General features: G+C 42.2%; 1 protein-coding gene across 1 annotated transcript in view; it reads right to left on the bottom strand.

The window, feature by feature from the left end:
* The window catches only part of upb1 (ureidopropionase, beta), a 435,926-nt gene that overhangs the window by 317,997 nt on the left and 97,471 nt on the right, over nucleotides 1-20,458 (bottom strand). Inside the window, exon 5 of the mRNA XM_060930788.1 lies at nucleotides 3,453-3,614. Within this exon, the coding sequence (XP_060786771.1) occupies nucleotides 3,453-3,614 (162 nt within the window). The remainder of the gene's footprint in view (nucleotides 1-3,452; nucleotides 3,615-20,458) is intronic.

The raw sequence follows: 20,458 nt of genomic DNA, 5'->3' as shown, positions 1-20,458 counted from the left end.
CTCCATAGCAGCTCTACAGGACTGTTTTGAACGCACAGACTGGTCTGTTTTCAGGGAGGCGGCCACCACCAACCAGGACGTCAACCTCACCGAATACACAGACTCTGTAACTGGATACATAACAAAATGCATGGAAGATGTAACCGTCACCAAGGACATTACAGTGAGAGCAAACGAAAAACCCTGGTTCACCAGGGAGGTACGCGAGCTCCTAAGGGCACGCAACGTTGCTTTCAAGTCTGGGGACAAGGAGGCCCTAAAGTCTGCCAGGGCCAACTTGCACCGCGGCGTGAGAGCAGCCAAGCGTGCATATGGACAAAAAATCAATTCGCACTTCACTGATACGAAGGACCCAAGACGCCTGTGGCAAGGCATCCAGTCAGTCACAGACTACAAACCATCCCCCCCACCGTGTGAGGACAACACAGACTTCCTCAACTCACTGAACACTTTCTTCAGCCGGTTTGAAGAAAATAACACTACAACACCTACAAAAACCCCCGTCAACCCAGACAGCACAACACTTCAACTGGACTCAGCAGACGTGAGGAGGACCCTACTCAAGGTGAACCCCAGGAAAGCTGCAGGCCCAGACAACATACCCGGGCGCTTGCTCAGAGACTGTGCGAACTCACTCACGGAAGTCCTCACAGATATCTACAACATCTCTCTGAATCAAGCCATCATACCAGCAAGTTTTAAAGCCACCACTATTGTACCACTACCCAAGAAGTCACCAGCATCATCACTGAACGACTATAGACCCATAGCACTCACTCCCATCACGATGAAGTGCTTTGAGAGACTGGTTAAAGCCCACTTAATATCCACCCTCCCCACTACTCTGGATCCATACCAATTTGCCTACCGCCCCAAGCGCTCCACTGATGATGCCATAGCAATAGCACTCCACCTCTGCCTGGCTCATCTGGAGAACAAAAACAGTCACGCGCGGATGCTGTTCATTGACTTCAGCTCTGCGTTCAACACTGTCATCCCCCAACATCTGGTGAACAAGCTGAGTGAAATAGGCATCAGCACTTCACTGTGCAACCGGCTGCTGGACTTTCTAACAAACAGACCGCAGACAGTCAGAGTCGGAAACAACTCCTCAGCGACCACCATCATAAACACCGGGGTGCCGCAAGGATGTGTGCTGTCCCCTCTGCTGTTTACGCTGATGACCCACGACTGCTGTGCCAGATTTGAAACGAATCACATCATCAAATTTGCAGATGACACAACAGTGGTGGGCCTCATCAAAGACAACGATGACTCAGCATACAGAGAGGAGGTACAGCTACTCATCAACTGGTGTGAGAGGAACAATCTGCGTCTCAACGTCAACAAAACAAAAGAAATTACTGTGGACTTCAGAAAAAAACAACCAACACACATCCCACTGATCATCAATGGCAGTGCAGTGGAGTCTGTGAAAAGCACAAAGTTCCTGGGAGTGCACATCACAGATGACCTCTCATGGACTACCAACACCACCGCCCTGGTCAAGAAGGCGCAGACACGACTCCACTTCCTGCGGAGGATGAGAAGAGCCGACCTCCCCACATCTGCACTCACCACATTCTACAGGGGTGCCATTGAGAGCATCCTGACCAGCAGCATCTCTGTCTGGCACGGCAGCTGTCTAGCTGCAGACAAGAAGGCGCTGCAGAGGGTGGTGAGGACAGCAGAAAAGATTATCAGGTCACCCTTACCAGCCATTCAGGATCTGTACACTTCACACTGTTCCAAGAGAGCGATGAACATTATCAAAGACCCCACTCACCCAGCACATAAACTGTTCTCCTTACTGCAGTCAGGGAAGCGCTACCGCAGCGTGCGGTGCCGCACAAGCAGACTGGGAAACAGCTTCTTTCCACAAGCTGTCAGACTCCTCAACTCACTGAGGAAAACTACATGAACATTCCAAAGATACCAAGAACATTCCATGAACATTTATTCACCATGCCCTTGCACCTTACCCTTCGCACCTTATATACTGCATCTATACTGCAGGACTCTACCTATACGACGACTGATTGTACTCTCTGCTGCTGCTGTCTGTGTGTGTGTGTGTGTATTTATTGTCCATCAGTATGTCTTATTATTGCACAGTGTGTGTGTGTGTGTTTTCACTGCAGTGGGTGTGTGTGGGTGATTTTTATCAATAGTATATGTATGCTTAGTTCAACTTGCACATTGGAGACTGGTCAAACGCAATTTCAAACTTCTGTGCTAACCCTGTTACATAGATTTTTGACAATAAAGTACACTTGACTTGACTTGACTTGAATAGAGGAAATGGAGAACAGCTGAGATTCAGTATGCCGGAGCTAGAGGGCGCTGTGTGTCTTGGGAATTGTAGTTCCGGGTGTCCATGTTTGTAGTTTCCTCAGCGGGTTTACTGACATTTGGACAGTTTATAATGATTAACAAATTCACTATAAATTTAGGAGAATCATTACAAACTATATCGGTTATATTTTTACAAGAAAAAAATAATATAAATTTGATTTAATACCCTGACTTTTTCAGGAACACAATTCCAGAGTTTATTAGTCATATAAGAAAAACAACTTCCTCAGGCTGAATTGTGAGTGATCCTCTGCATTAATAGGAGCGCTGCTCAGATAATTACTCAGGGTCAACTATACTGCTTCAGGTGATCAAACATGTAGGAGACATGCAGGAGATCAAACATTTAGAGCAAGAACTCATATTCCATGTAGATTGAATAAGACCATATTATGGACTTGTTTTCTTCGAAATAAAGCAACCTGGAGCATTCTGAGCTAATTGTATGTGAATACCCCCAAACAACTTGGTGACTAAATGCTTCCCCATTTAAAAGAAAAATAAGTAAGGAAGAACCACCATCATCCTAGTATAATGATCACACTCAAGCTTTAAAACAGGGAAACTAGTTTAGAAATGAGAAAATGACCATTTTTAACACCACAGGCTTTAGATAAGAACGAGAGGAAAACAGGTCTATAGTTAGCAATATTATGAGAGTGGGCTTGTGAAGTAGAGGTGTGACTTAGCCAAACTCAAGTTGGAAATGTTCAAACTCAAGTTGGAAGGAACCAGATTATCGACTGATGAAATCTCTTATTGCATCAGAGTGGTCACATATAATACAAGGTCATGGAAGATGAGTTTTCAGATTATTTGTAATCATTAGTGTTATGAACTTTTCCTCAGAAAGGTATCAGAGAGATGACTGAAGGGTGACTGAATGTTCTTTAAGAAGTGCCTTATAGTTACCCACAGTACAAAAAGAAAAGTGATAACGATTGTCCACAAGCACATAGTTAAGGTCAACAAAAAAAGCAAGACATTGTTGGAAAAACATTAAATCAGTGAATGTTGTATTGTGCTTCTTCTCTGGACTCCTATAAGGACACACCCTTGTCTGTGTGACTGATGGAGCAAATAAGAACCAGACTAACCTCATTGAAGTCCCCCACACGCGGAATATGATTTTTCCGGCTTTTTCCCAGGACGGTCCCTGTGTTTGAGACAACAACTGCTGTGTTCCACAGGGTTCCTCCGTGGATCTCATCCCTCTCCAGAATGGGAGACACTACCACCATGTTGTATTTTTTTGCCAACTACAAATAAAAATATTGAATACAGATTTTAACAATAAACATAAATGAACATTTTCCCTTTCTACACAACCTTTTTTCCTTTTCTTTTATTATGCTAGAATACATATCACCTGTTTAGCCAATAATACAGTTGATTTTGCCATTATATCAGGACAAAAACTGAAAGAGTATTTTGGACTGAGAAGAAGAGTGAGCCATAACTCATAACTGAGAAGATTAAATGCAGGCAAGTGTATTTGACAATAACGGATTAAATTTGGAATTAATGCTAAGATAATAGAATTAGGCTCATCTTACCTCAATTTTCAAAATGTAATATCATGATTTTGTCAATCATAGCAATATATATCCAGAAAAGGTAAAAATAAGAGACATACAGTGAAAGAACCAGAAGACTTTAGTACTAGCTAGTTAATGTTCATTACAAATTCATGAGACAGACTTGTAAGCTAGCTAGTTAACAAGAACAAACATGTGGTCTTTATGTTATCAGATGGCTACCAGCTGTAAGAACCAGAGAAAGAAGCAGAACACAAAAGCAACACAAAATAGAAGAATCTAGTAAAAGGGCCAACTGAAGGAGAAGCAAGAAGCACTCCTTTTTACTTTCTAACCTTCATCTGCAAAACACACACTGTAAATAATATGTAGTAAATAGGAGTGTGATTTCAGAAATGTCCTGTAGGTGGCAATATAAGCTTATGATAGTATGATTAAAAAGGATGTAACGAGGAAGTAGTGTATATGTTCCTGTTGGTGCTACATCTCATGTAGTGATGCCGGCAAACGTTCAATAAATAGTTCAAGCTTTCCACTATTGTCCGTGTATTCCTTTAGTCACACGGATATTACATTTGGCAATGAGGAAACTGGTGTGCTCGGAAGAGGTTGCAAAGAGGAGCAGCTTGTAAGTGCAAAAGCGCAGATTCTCAGCTAATGTCAAGCGGCAAAGAAGCAGCTAGCGCAACTGGCGAAATGGCTACTGCTATGGTAGGGACACTCACTCCATTTGACAGTTGGACTCAGACTTGGGAGGAGTACTGCGAGATCTTGGACCACTTTTTCAAGGCAAATGGGATTGCTGATGCAGGAAAAAAAGTGGGCAATATTGTTGAGCTCAGTAGGCAGTCGAATGTACAGTTTAATGAGGAACTTGCTAAGTCCAGATAAGCTGGGTGCCAAGTCATATGATGACTTGATGAAAGTATTTCAGTCACATTACAATCCAAAGTCTAGCGAAATAGTCCAGAGATTTAAGTTTAATTTGAGGACCAGAGCTTCAAGTGAGACCATGGCAGAGCTAAGAGAGCTTACTCAACATTGCAACTATGGTGATAAGCTGAAAGAGATCTTACACAACAGGCTTGTGTGCGGCATAGCGGATGATCGTATATATCAGAGGTTGTTGGCAGAGCCAGAGCTGACATTTGAAAAAGCCTTGAAAGTTGCACAGGCCATTGAAACGGCAAACAGAGATGTGCATAACCTGCAACTGCAACTAAAAACGCTGGACAGTACTGGAAGCAAGGCTGCATCACAACTGGCAGTGCATAATGTGATAGCCAGACATAATTGGCAAAGCAAAACGGCATCAATAACATATTATAGATGTGGTGGTGAACACGTGGCATGGGACTGTCGATTAATAAATGAAAAGTGCCACAGTTGTGGGGAAAAGGGGCATGTAAAGAAAATGTGCAAGTCTTCTCCTCCTACAGGTCAACAACAGGTTAGGTGGGGAGGGAAGCAGAAGCATTCTGTGAAAGATACCAGGAAAGATAAAAAGCAGTCTGCACGTCACATTAGGGAATTTGCCAAGAATAATTCCAGTGAAGAGGAGGTGTTTACCATGCACAACCTAAAAGAACACAAAATAACAAAAGTAGACCCCATTACCACACAGCTGAACATAAATGGTATTCTTTGAAGTGGATACTGGCTGCAGCGTGACAATTCTGACTAAGACTGAGTACGCCAAGTTATGGACAGCAGAAGGTGCACAAGAGTTGCAAGAATGTTCAATGACCCTGAAAACATACACAGGCGAAAGAGTAGCCATACTAGGGGCCACAGACATAACGGTAACGTACAAAGACCAAGTCAAGCAATTACCAGTAGTGGTTAGAGCAGGCACGGGGCCCAACTTGTTAGGAAGGGCATGGCTAAAGGAGCTGGAAATTAACTGTATTCAAATAAATAAAATGAAGCTGCCAAAACTGACATTGAAGGCAGGGGTATTCAAAGAGGAGCTGGGAACCTGGAAGGGCCCGCCTACCAAAATATACATAAAAGAGGGCATTGCTCTGAAATTCTACAAACCAAGGCCAGTGCCCTATGCCATGAGAAATAAGGTGATGTTAGCGAGGCTCACAAAGCAGGGCATAACTGAGCCTGTGAAATTCTCAGAGTGGGAAGCACCAATAGTGCCCATACTGAAACCTGGCAACTCTGTGCATATCTGCGGAGATTACAAGCTCACCGTAAATCTAGTTTCCAGGTTTGAGCGGTATCCAATACGAAAATTGGAGGACTAATTTGAGAAGCTGTCTGGGGGTGAAAAGTTTAGTAAGCTGGACTTGAGCCATGCAAATCAGCAAGTGACTCTTGATGAGGCATCAAAGCCTTGTGTCACCATCAAAAGACACAAAGGGCTGTTTCAAGTGAATCGTCTGCTTTTCAGGGTGTCCTTCAGCCCAGCCATTTTTTCAGTGAATGATGGAGAGTCTAGTGGCGGGAATCCCAAGGTTAGCCGTGTGCCTCAACGACATCTTACTGACAGGCCAGAGAGATCAAGAACATCTGCCACCCCTGAACGAGGTCCTCTTGTGCACAGGAACAGGAAGCAGGCCTATGCTTAAAGCACAAAAAATGTGCCTTCATAGAGTGGGAAGCATTGTTCTTAGGACATAAAGTGGATACTACTGGACTCTTTTTCTCCCCTCCCCCCACTCTGTCTGTCCTTTGGAGTTACATGTCAATCCTGAGACCGAGATGATGATCTCTTCTGCTCCTTGGACCTGCCTGATCCATCCTGATGCCCTATGTCTGGTTGGAGTCTCATCACATCGCTCCTGTGGAGGATGGCCCCATATGGACAGTTGAAAGTCACACTTGGAAGATGCTCTGGACACTTACTGTAATACTTTTATGGCTGAGGACTACAGTTGACTTGCTAACTTTAGGACTGCAGTTGTCATGAACAGTTTTGCACTCAAGTTTCCATCAATGAAGAGTTTATAACATCACTGAAACAGACTTCATGTTAAAACTGTTAAAAATGTTATAATCATGTTATCTGTTATCACCCAAATGAGGATGGGTTCCCTTTTGAGTCTGGTTCTTCTCGAGGTTTCTTCCTCATGTCATCTGAGGGAGTTTTTTCCTTGCCACTGTCACCATAGGCTTGCTCATTTGGGATCAATTGGGGATAAAATTAGCTCATGTTTAGTCATTAAAATTCTATAAAGCTGCTTTGCAACAATGTCTATTGTTAAAAGTGCTATAAAAATAAACTTGACTTGACTACACCCGCTGCCACACAAGGTAATGGCAATTCAGAAGGCACCAGCACTGACGAATGTCACTGAACTGAGGGCATACCTACGCTTGATCAACTACTATAATAGGTTCCTGCCAAATTTGTCAACCTTGCAAGCCCCTTTGCATAAACTGTTAAAGAAAGAAACTCCATGGAAATGGGCGGATGAGCAGGAGAGGGCTTTTGAGGAGTCTAAATGACTCATGCAGTCTTCAGGCATGTTGGTGCATTTTGACAGCCATAAAGATCTGATCCTGTCCTGTGATGCCTTGCCCTATGGAGTGGACACGGTGTTATCCCATCAGTTGCCCGATGGGCAGGAGAGACCAATCAGCTTCATGTCACAGACATTTACATCAGCTGAAGCAAATTATTCACAACCTGAAAAAGAGGGTCTGGCGGTGATGTTCGGCATTCAGCGCTTCCATAAATACTTATATGGGAGAAAGTTTGTTATTTGCATGGACCACAAATCTCTTCTGTTCCTCTTCAATGAGATGAAGGCAGTGCCTCAAATGGTGTCCCCTCATTCAGTGATGGGTGGTAACCTCGAGTGCATACCGGTATGAGATGGTATACAAGTCAGGTAAACATTACAGCAACGCAGATGCTTGGAGTCAACTACCTCTGCCTCAGCGGTCCACAAAGACCGAGCAAGAGGAGTGAGTACTGATGATGGAGGATATAACCCTTGTGTCAGCAGCCGAAATAAACAGATGGACATGCAAAGACCCTGTGTTGTCCTGAGTTACACAGTTCATCCAATGTGGCTGGCCAACACAGCACTCTGACCCAACATTCCAGCCCTATATGTAAGGAAAACAAAGTTAAGTGTGCAGGATGGGTGTTTACTGTGGGGGTTCACGGGTCATTGTACCTCAGCCAGGGCAAGGAGCATTACTACACCAGCTACATCATGGTCACACTGGCATCACCAGAATGAAAGCATTGGCCCAAAGTTACTTCTGGTGGCCCAAGCTTGATGTGGATATTGAAGTTGTAGTGAAAGGATGTAGTACATGCCAAGAAAATCGTAACTTGCCAGCACCAGAGCCTGTCCATCCCTGGGAGTGGCCAAGCAAACCCTGGCAGAGGCTACACATTGATTATGCTGGGCCTTTTTTGGGTCACTTTTTTGATCTTGATAGATGCTTATTCTAAGTGGATGGATGCTTACCCTGTAACCTCAGTAATCACAATTGACTGCTAAAGCTCTTCCGCAGACAATCAGGGCTTACCAGAGATGATTGTGTCTGATAATGGCTCTTGTTTTGTGAGTGCAGAATTGAAAGAATTCATGCACAAGAACGGTATTGAACACATCACATCGGCACCATATTATGCTTCTTCAAATGGCTGGGCTGAGCGTAACACATGTCAAAACGCACAAAGCCAAAAATATCTCACTTCCTGTTGAGTATGGCTGGTGCAATGTATAGGGAATTTTGTTCAGCTCGGGGCACTGCACACACATACCAAATTTGACATGAATAGGTGAAACTATATACCGGGCAGGAGTCTCCATGACATATGGGAGCGTTGTGGAGTCCCTCAGACACACCTGGGGTCAAGCCCCTATGGCTGATTTTCGGGGCGCATGACTGATGTGTGTACCAAATTTCATGAGTTTGCGAATATGTACAGGGTGTCAAATCTGTATTTTTGAACTAGGTGGCACTATGTAGTTCATGAAGCCCATCTAGACTAATTTACCCCATCACCTCAAATTGTATGATAGCGCAGATGTATGTGCAAAATTCCATGAGTTTTTAGCATTCATAAGCCCCTGAAAACAGCACGGGAAAATTTCAACATCCCACATTCCATCCAACATGGCTGACTTCCTGTTGGGCACAGTCAAATACAACTAAATCAACTTTGTCCTGTATCACAAGAGTATTGATCACACCAAATCTCGTGCCAATCCGAGCAACTTCATTTCAACCATAGCTTGTTCTCAGGGGCACGATAGAGCTCCAGGACCATGCCCAGTCCCTTGCTCAATGTAACTTTGTGATTTTACACACACTTGATCAGTGTGCCAAAATTCATGAGTTTTCGAGCATCGCAAGTGCCTCAAAAACAAGTTTTCGCATGGAGGAAAAGTAAATAAATAATAGCCGCTAGTGGCGATAAAGGGCCCTTGCACATGAGAACATGCCAAAAACAATAGGGCATTGCACCCGGGGCCAAGCCTCTATCCCTGAGTAGCAGTGGCCAGGACTGATGTGTGCACCAAATTTCAGGAGTCAGAGTTTTTCAGCAATGGAATCATTACTGTCCAGGTCCAAATGATAGTGCTACAAAAGATGCTCACTTTGGGCATGGGGATATCTTCAGATCCCTGACGTCTTATAACCTTTGAGGTTTTAGCTCTATCAGGCAATGCATGGTGAATTTATGGCACACTTCCTGTTTACATGGCAAAACTTAGGACGAAAACAATAGGGCTTTGCACCCTTGGTGCTCAGGCCCTAATAATAATAATAATAATAATAATAATAATAATAATAAAAACAGGCCAAAAACAATAGGGCTTTGCACCTATAGTGCTCAGGCCCTAATAAGAACAAACAGGATGAAAACAATAGGGCTTTACACCTTGGTTCTCGGGCCCTAACAAAACTGTAACTGTATTAGTTGTAAGTTGGTGACATTGTTAGATTAACACAAGTGACACAGTTCCATGTTATGGAGGTTAATTTGGTAATTATCTGTAATATTTGCCATTATTTATTTATTTTTGTGTGTGTTCGGGTGATAAAACAGCCTAAGCGGGGGATGAATGTGGTAAATAGGAGTGTGACTTCAGAAATGTTTTCTTCTTCTTCTGTCGATTTATTGGCGGTTAACAATCAATGTGTATTACCGCCATCTACCGGGCTGAGGTGTGATCTCAAGGGATATTAATTGTTGAGATTAAAATGAGCTATAATCAATTCCCACAATGATAAAAGAGCACATAACATTTACACTTTGTGTTTTTGTCAAACATTGGAGCATTGTATTCATTCTGAAGGTTTATTGTTATTAATATTGAATAAAAGTAACTGGGATACATCATTGTTAATTATCATTCAAATTTTAGGTAAATTATTTTAATTTGCATCTTATAAGGATTTTATAAGGGAAATAAGGATTTTGGAAGTTGGTTATACAGGTTTGATTGACCAAAGGTTATACATTTCATATCAGCAGACGTTCTAACAGATATCAACATTTACGCGCAACCTTAGGTCAGAGATAGCACAGTTCTGATAGAGTGTTCCAAAAGATATCAATATTACGTCTCGAGCAATGTGTCTAGCTTAGACAGAAGGCCACTTCTTGAATGCCAGAGACAGAAGAATGCCTTCTTAGTCATTTTAAACAAGACAGAGGGTCATATACTAAATCCTTTACAATTATGAAGAATAAATTCTTACAATTATTTATCCTTACAAAGAAATAAACCTTACAATCCCCTCTTTGATACTAGAAATTACAACTAGTATCACACCCCAATATTCTGATCATACATATAACTGATATGCTGCGCACTAATTCTTCCCGTGGTATTCTCCACGAGGATAAACCAATTCTTCCCGTGACAACCAGTCACGAGGATAAACAAATCGTCCCATGAAACCATTCATGAGGATAAACAAATCTCCCCATGAAACCATTCATGAGGATAAACAAATCTCCCCATGAAACCATTCATGAGGATAAACAAATCTCCCCATGAAACCATTCATGAGGATAAACAAATCTCCCCATGAAACCATTCATGAGGATAAACAAATCTCCCCATGAAACCATTCATGAGGATAAACAAATCTTCCCATGGAACCATTCATGAGGATAAACAAATCTTCCCGTGAAACCATTCATGAGGATAAACAAATCTTCCCGTGAAACCATTCACGAGGATAAACAAATCTTCCCGTGAAACCCTTCACGAGGATAAACAAATCTTCCCATGAAACCCTTCACGAGGATAAACAAATCTTCCCATGAACCATTCATGAGGATAACCAAATCTTCCCATGAAACCATTCATGAGGATAACCAAATCTTCCCATGAAACCATTCATGAGGATAAACAAATCTTCCCATGAAACCATTCATGAGGATAAACAAATCTTCCCATGGAACCATTCATGAGGATAAACAAATCTTCCCGTGAAACCCTTCACGAGGATAAACAAACAAGTCATTGCAGACTGACTATAACAAAAAAAAACTAAATTCTATTTGCTAGCTGAGTGTCCTTTAAATACTGTGTTAGAGCTGTTACTGCTTATTGTGTGAATGGCTGACTTAAGTTATCTATAGTTACAGATTTTCTTAATGTTCTCCCCATCTTCTCTCTTTCACTGGAATACTGTGTACAGTGTATAAGAACATGCTCAACCTTTTCTACTTCTCCACAGTATGCACAGGCCCCAGAATGGTGTTTCCCTATTGTATACAACCCACTATTTAGACTTGTGTGTCCTATCCTCAGCCTCGTCAACCAAACCTCCTCCTGTCATTTTAGTTCACCACCCCTTCTAAACACCACCTCCTTTTGTAAATTATATAGATGCCTTCCTTTCTCCTCTGTATTCCATCTCTCCTGCCACATTTTGTTGATGTTGTCTTTAATTATTACTTTAATTTCTGCCTTGCTTAATGGGACTTCTAACTCAACCTCATTTGCCTTGATGGCCTCTTTGGCCATTTTATCCACTTTCTCATTACCCTCAACCCCCTTATGAGCTGGAACCCATGTGAACTGAATAAAAGTTTTATGTTGATTTATCTTAAATACGAGATGGTTAATTTCATCTAAGAGATCTTGTCGGCATGTAGATTTTCCACTCTGGATACTATTTAAGGAAGACAGAATCTGAGCAAATAACTGCTTTACTAGGCTTCACCTCCTCCACCCACTGCAGGGCCAGTATAATAGCCATCATTTCTGCTGAAAAAATTGACAAGTGATCTGACATCCTTTTCCCAATACTTATATTGTAGCTGGGGATGAATACTGCTGCTCCTGTCTTACCAGTTTCGTCTTTAGAAGCATCTGTATATATCTGTGTCGTGTCATCATACTTTACTTCTAAATACTGCTGTACATTCTGGTAAAAAACTCTGGATTTTGCAATCTCCTTAGTTTCCAAATTTACAATAGGGAAATAAAATAACCAAGGGGGAATGATTGACCTTGTAATTGTTTTGCAAAGAGGAATGTCACTGATCCCCAATTGATCTGCCTGCTGATTACCATCCCACCCAAAACTGCGTACGGGTCGACCATAATCCCAGCATTCCCTTAGTACCTGTTTGGTTGGGTGATTATCTTCATGACCCTGTAGGTTTAGCCAGTATGATACTGATAGTTTCAGTTGCCTGAGGTCCAGTGGCATCTCCCCTGCTTCCACCTGAAGTGCTGGGACTGGAGAGGTCCTGAAGGCACCACACCATATACGGAGAGCTTTGGCTTGTATCTTGTTTAGCTCTATCAAGGAAGTCTTGGCTGCTGAATTATATGCTATACATCCATAATCCAATACTGGTCGGATTAGGGCACTATAAATTATTTTCAAGGATGTGCTTGATGCCCCCCAGTCATTCCCTGCTAAGCATTTCAGAATATTAATTCCCTTTTTACATTTGTCGATAACCTCTTGAATATGCTTTTTAAAAGAAAGTTTGATATCAAACCATACACCAAGGTATCTTAAATTATCCGTTTGCTTGAGTGGCTGCCCATACAACCTGAGGTCCACTGTAGGGTTAACCCTTTTCTTTGAGAAACACATAACTTGTGTCTTTTCAACAGATAAATGAAACCCCCACTCATGTGACCATCTTTCAACCTCATTTATAGCTATTGGCATTCTGTTCCTTAGACTATCAGAATTTCGGCCTCTCACCCACAGTGCCCCATCATCTGCATAAAGTGCTCTACTGATTCTGGAGTCAATATTGTTAAAAACATCATTAATCATTATATTAAATAGAATTGGGCTGCAGACGCTACCCTGTGGGGTACCATTTTCTATAGCGTAGATATTTGAATGGCTCGCTCCAACTCTTACCTCTATAGTTCTATTCCTTAAAAAATCTCTAATCCAATTGAACATTTTGCCTTCTATTCCCATTTTATTCAATTTAAGTAAAAGACCCTCTTTCCAGAGCATATCATATGCTTTTTCAATATCAAAGAATGTTGCCAAGACTGATTCCTTGTTTGATTGAGCTTTCCTAATTTCATTTTCTAGGCAGATTATTGGATCCATAGTAGTACGACCATTTCTAAAACCACTTTGATGTGGAGAGAAAAGACATCTTTTTTCAATCTCGTATACTAACCTCTTAGTTATCATCCTTTCCATCAACTTGCAAAGATTAGAAGTTAGTGCTATAGGCCTATAGCTTTTGACCTCTGCTTTATCCTTACCTGGTTTAGCTATACGTACCACTACTGAATGTTTCCAACTAGAGGGCAGCTTACCTTGCTCCCAAATTTTATTATATAACTTTAAAATCACACTTTTAGCCACATCAGATAATTGTTCAATCATTTTGTAACAAATTCTATGTTTACCTAGGGTGACCAGATTTCCCGAGTCTGAAACCGGGACACTTTTGCGCGTGACCATGCTCGTGCACGCACACCTTTTTTTTTACGTAAACGTGACACTCAGAGAGGTGCTCTTATTTTGTTGAAGCTCACATTTATCAACATCTCACATGAAATAAAACAAACAGGCATTTTGTTATCTAGTAGCATAATGGTATACAGATCAGTTAAATTATGGTCAGACAACAGATTTTGTAATGGCTGAGAATAGGCCAGGCTACGTCCATAGGCCAAATTTAAACTGATTTATTTCACCTGTTTGTGAGAAGACCAAGAAGAATGCATATGCACATGTAGGCTATATCTCTAAAATTGTATGCACTATAGCATGAACTTAAAAAGTAGATAAGTGACCTCAACATACCGGTAGCCTAGGTCAGAATCAACCTTACTAACCATTCCCCACAACTGAATGAATAAAGCAAGATGATGTGTACAAAAGTGAACACTTTAATGGAAGGTGCAACAAGCTGTTCAACACAGCAATATGGCCAAACTGTCAGAATGGTATGTTAAACAGAAACAAAAAAGAGACAAGTGATTCGAGAATATATACTACGGAAGCCGAGAGAGGATATAATCCTTTTTTATTATTCACCTTGTTATCCTGAGATAACGACATAATTAATTCAGGATCTCGAGAAAACAACACAACTAATTCGAGATCTTGAGAAAACAAAACCGTTATTTCATGATCTCGAGAAAACAGCTGAGAAATGGTTCATTCAGGTGCGCCAAGAGACTTGTGATATGCTGACTTTGGGGCTATTTCTCATTCTGTATAGACGCAACTTTGGTCATTAGAATGTCTGGAATAATCGATCACCTAATAAGGCAATATTTTGATCAGGGGTTGACACAGGGAGAGATCGCATTAAGTCTTTTAATAAGGGATAATTTCAAAATTAGTCCGCGGCACCTCCGCAGAAGACTGGCCCGGCTTCGTCTCTACCGACGGAGATACAGTGATCCAGCTGAGATCATGAAATAATTGCTTTGTTATCTCGAGATCTCGGAATAACGGTTTTGTTTTCTCGAGATCTCGAATTAGTTGTGTTGTTTTCTCGAGATCCTGAATTAATTATGTCGTTATCTCGGGATAACAAGGTGAATAAAAAAAGATTATATGAAGGGCCTCTCGCGGCTTCCGTAAATATACACTCGAACAAAACAGCAATAAAGGAGGAGAGGGGCGACAGCCCGAGGAAAGTCCCCACAGGAGCGCACATCATTTGCAACATAGGCTACCCAACTCAGTACAAGAACAAAGCACTTACAGTGTGTGCAGTAGGCTTCATTCGCATTGTTCTGCACCTCTCGGAGGAAGGGGTAGGTGCCCTGTAAATCTTTGGAAAAGGTACATTTTCTTTTCAGCATAATTGCTGCGGCATTACTCCTGCTAGCTGCTAGACAAAGAAAATTCGCGCCAGTTAATGTTTATTTTATTGTTGCATGGCAACACGTTCTGTTGTCTGGAATCTCATCTCATTATCTCCAGCCACTTTATCCTGTTCTATAGGGTTGCAGGCAAGCTGGAGCCCATCTCAGCTGACTACGGGCGAAAGGCGGGGTACACCCTGGACAAGTTGCCAGGTCATCACAGGGCTGACACAGACACAGACAACCATTCACACTCACATTCACACCTACGGTCAATTTAGAGTCACCAGTTAACCTAACCTGCATGTCTTTGGACTGTGGGGGAAACCGGAGCACCCGGAGGAAACCCACGCGGATACGGGGAGAACATGCAAACTCCACACAGAAAGGCCCTCACTGGCCACGGGGCTCGAACCCGGACCTTCTTGCTGTGAGGTGACAGCGCTAACCACTACGCCACCATGCCGCCCGTTGTCTGGAATAATGTGGCTAAATAAACACCCATGCCACAGGGCCAGGGGGCAGTAACCATGAAAGTTTGCGATTCCTGTCAATTCATCAAAATAGTAAATGCAGACATTTCTCCGCTAATGATTCCCACGCTGCTCAGTCGCAAACGTCGCGAGTGGCGAAAACCGGGACATATCCGTGTCCCAACAGACTTTTGTCGGGACTCGGGACACACAACCCCAAATCGGGACTGTCCCGGTAAAACCGGGACGTCTGGTCACCCTATCTTTACCTGGAGACGTATTTTTAACACCCACTTCAGAAATGTCCTTGTGATGTTCTGTTATTAACATTGGTTAAAGAGAGACCTCTAGTGGTCATAATTTGTCATCGTAGCATTAATTTTGTCCCTTGAGTGTTCCCGTAGGCAGTTTAGAATGTATGAAGGAACTGTACAGTTATGATTTTCTTACTCTGTATCTTATGGCCAGGAAAATATTTGCCTGTAAGTATTTTTATGGTCAACTGCTGTACAAGTTCATACTGAGACTATTTCTGATGTAAACATTGGTTAATGACCGAAAATAAGTCTTGTATCTCTTGAGTTCATTTGTAAATGCTAACCGCTAGCAGCTATATGGATTTCTCCATAGAAATTAGCATTAAGCTAACTAATCAGTTTCTATTCATTTTAATGTAAATGCACTCAGGAAACGAATGTTACTAAGATATATGTTGTATGTCTGCTTTACAGTTTTACAGCGAGTCTTAAGTAAAGCTTTTCTTGGGAAACCTGTTATCTATCTGCCGAGCTTGTAGCCACACACACGAGCAGGGGCAGAATCGTAAAAAGGCAGCTCCTCCAACGGCCAGTGATCCTCCAATCTGTGAGTAGAAAACAAACTCAAGCAATTATGACACAGAACAAAGAAGATATGGATTTTGAAGAACTGGAAATAGAATCACAGCCAGCGATCCTCCAATCTGTGAGTAGAAAACGAACTCAAGCAATTATGACACAGAACATGTAAATTGGTGAAAACATTTAAATTCCTCGGAACTCACATCAGTGAGGATCTCACCTGGACACACAACACACAGCAGACCATCAAGAAGGCTCAACAGAGACTCTTCTTCCTGAGGAAGCTGAGGAAATTTGGACTGTCCACCAAACTCCTCAGCAACTTCTACAGGTGCACAGTGGAGAGTGTCCTGACAAATTCCATCACTGTGTGGTATAGGAACTGCACAACTCAGGACAGAAAGGCTCTCCAGCGTGTCATTAAAATGGCACAGTTCATCTGTGGAGCTGTCCTCCCCCCACTACAGGACATTTACAACACCCGGGTCACAAAAAGGGCACAGAGCATCATCAGGGACCAAACACACCCACAACACAGACTATTCACGCTCCTACCATCTGGCAGACGCTACAGGAGTGTGAAAGCAAGGACTACTAGACTGACAAACAGTTTTTACCCCCAGGCCATCAGGCTTTTGAACCAAGGATTATAATCACCATCTACCTCTATATTTCCATCAGGCTTTGAGCCACGGATTATATTAGCAATTTTGCACAAGACACTGCACAGTATATCTACCTCTATGTTTGCACATTGTTTGTTTGCCTCTTTTTTTAAATGTTATCTTCATTTTTCACTCTACCTTTATATTTTGCATTCCATATGCACTTTTTATATATATATATATATATATATATATATATATATATATATATGAGGGCGGCACGGTGGTGTAGTGGTTAGCGCTGTCGCCTCACAGCAAGAAGGTCCGGGTTCGAGCCCCGTGGCCGGCGAGGGCCTTTCTGTGTGGAGTTTGCATGTTCTCCCCGTGTCCGCGTGGGTTTCCTCCGGGTGCTCCGGTTTCCCCCACAGTCCAAAGACATGCAGGTTAGGTTAACTGGTGACTCTAAATTGACCGTAGGTGAGTGTGTGAATGGTTGTCTGTGTCTATGTGTCAGCCCTGTGATGACCTGGCGACTTGTCCAGGGTGTACCCCGCCTTTCGCCCGTAGTCAGCTGGGATAGGCTCCAGCTTGCCTGCGACCCTGTAGAACAGGATAAAGCGGATAGAGATAATGAGATGAGATATATATATATACACACACACACACACACACACATTATATATATATATATATATATATATATATATATATATATATATATATATATATATATATATATTTCTTTTTATTTTGGTAAGCGTAGTTTGGTCGGGCAGTTGCAAAATAAGAATTTCATTACCCAATAATAAACTGCTGTGTCTGTTATTGTGTATATGACAAACAAAAATCTTGAATCACACGTATCCAGCTGCTCACGAACCAGCAAACTGTCTGTAGCTAGCTCTCTCACCTTGAAAGCACAAGCTAAAGCCGAAGCCACACGTGCGGAGCTGGCGTTCGCTAAACAAGAAGCAGAGATGTTAAAGCAACAAGCTATAATTCAAGCTAACCTGTATGTATTGAGAATGGAAAAGGCGTCTGCAGCCGCGCAAGCAGAAGCTGAAATACTAGAGGCAACTGCTGAAGAATATGAACAGATGAGCGCACCTCAGCAAAGAAAAAACATCATGCTGCCTCAGTCCCCAGCTGAACTACATGGTGAAAATGCTGCAGTGCAGATGCCTGTTCAACAGCCAGGTCATCAGTCCTATCAGAGTGTAACAGCCAACACATTAAACTCATTCACAGCCTCACCTCTTGATGCAAAGCCACCTATGACCTCACATCCACCAGTGTGCCAGCCTACCATGGACGAAGGTGTTCAGAGCTGCAGGAATCAGGGTGATATGCCATCAAGTGAAATCAGTGACCATGATCCGCGAGGACAAGCCTGGACTTCACAACAGCACACTAGCACTGCACAGAAGAAACCATGCAACTACAGGGAACTTCCCCATAACATTAACTATGTCAGCAATGAATTCAGGCTTCCCCAGCCATATCAAACACATTCATCCCCCATGTACAACAGCAGCCCATTCAGTGCAGCGGTTATAGCTGACCTAGGGAAGTACCTGATGTGACATGAGTTGGTGAGTTCAGGCCTGCTGAAGTTTGATGACAAACCTGAGAACTACAGGTGCTGGTCATATAATTAGAATATCATGAAAAAGTTGATTTATTTCAGTAATTCCATTCAAAAAGTGAAACTTGTATATTATATTCATTCATTACACACAGACTGATGTATTTCAAGTGTTTATTTCTTTTAATTTTGATGATTATAACTGACAACTAATGAAAACCCCAAATTCAGTATCTCAGAAAATTAGAATATTGTGAAAAGGTTCAATATTGAAGACACCTGGTGCCACACTCTAATCAGCTAATTAACTCAAAACACCTGCAAAGGCCTTTAAATGGTCTCTCAGTCTAGTTCTGTAGGCTACACAATCATGGGGAAGACTGCTGACTTGACAGTTGTCCAAAAGACGACCATTGACACCTTGCACAAGGAGGGCAAGACACAAAAGGTCATTGCTAAAGAGGCTGGCTGTTCACAGAGCTCTGTGTCCAAGCATATTAATAGAGAGGCGAAGGGAAGGGAAAGATGTGGTAGAAAAAAGTGTACAAGCAATAGGGATAACCACACCCTGGAGAGGATTGTGAAACAAAACCCATTAAAAAATGTGCAGGAGATTCACAAAGAGTGGACTGCAGCTGGAGTCAGTGCTTCAAGAACCACCACGCACAGACGTATGCAAGACATGGGTTTCAGCTGTCACATTCCTTGTGTCAAGCCACTCTTGAACAAGAGACAGCGTCAGAAGCGTCTCGCCTGGGCTAAAGACAAAAAGGACTGGACTGCTGCTGAGTGGTCCAAAGTTATGTTCTCTGATGAAAGTACATTTTGCATTTCCTTTGGAAATCAAGGTCCCAGAGTCTGGAGGAAGAGAGGAGAGGCACATAATCCACATTGCTTGAGGTCCAGTGTAAAATTTCCACAGTCAGTGATGGTTTGGGGTGCCATGTCATCTGCTGGTGTTGGTCCACTGTGTTTTCTGAGGTCCAAGGTCAACGCAGCCATCTACCAGGAAGTTTTAGAGCACTTCATGCTTCCTGCTGCTGACCAACTTTATGGAGATGCAGATTTCATTTTCCAACAGGACTTGGCACCTGCACACAGTGCCAAAGCTACCAGTACCTGGTTTAAGGACCATGGTATCCCTGTTCTTAATTGGCCAGCAAATTTGCCTGACCTTAACCCCATAGAAAATCTATGGAGTATTGTGAAGAGGAAGATGCGATACGCCAGACCCAACAATGCAGAAGAGCTGAAGGCCACTATCAGAGCAACCTGGGCTCTCATAACACCTGAGCAGTGCCACAGACTGATCGACTCCATGCCACGCCGCATTGCTGCAGTAATTCAGGCAAAAAGAGCCCCAACTAAGTATTGAGTGCTGTACATGCTCATACTTTTCATGTTCATACTTTTCAGTTGGCCAACATTTCTAAAAATCCTTTTTTTTTGTATTGGTCTTAAGTAATATTCTAATTTTCTGAGATACTGAATTTGGGATTTTCGTTAGTTGTCAGTTATAATCATCAAAATTAAAAGAAATAAACATTTGAAATATATCAGTCTGTGTGTAATGAATGAATATAATATACAAGTTTCACTTTTTGAATGGAATTACTGAAATAAATCAACTTTTTCATGACATTCTAATTATATGACCAGCACCTGTATTGGGCCTGGAAGGCATCTTTCCTCAGCTCAACTGATGACTTAAAGCTCTCTGTTAGAGAGGAACTTGATCTGCTGTGCAAATTGCTTGGGCCATCATCATCTGAGCAAGCTAAAAGAATCAGAGCAGTACACATTTACAA

The sequence above is a fragment of the Neoarius graeffei genome, chromosome 10 (genome assembly GCF_027579695.1).
Source record: "Neoarius graeffei isolate fNeoGra1 chromosome 10, fNeoGra1.pri, whole genome shotgun sequence".
NCBI classification, from domain to species: domain Eukaryota; kingdom Metazoa; phylum Chordata; class Actinopteri; order Siluriformes; family Ariidae; genus Neoarius; species Neoarius graeffei.
Note: the sequence above shows the minus strand (reverse complement) of the source record. Positions and strands in the feature narration are given on the sequence as shown.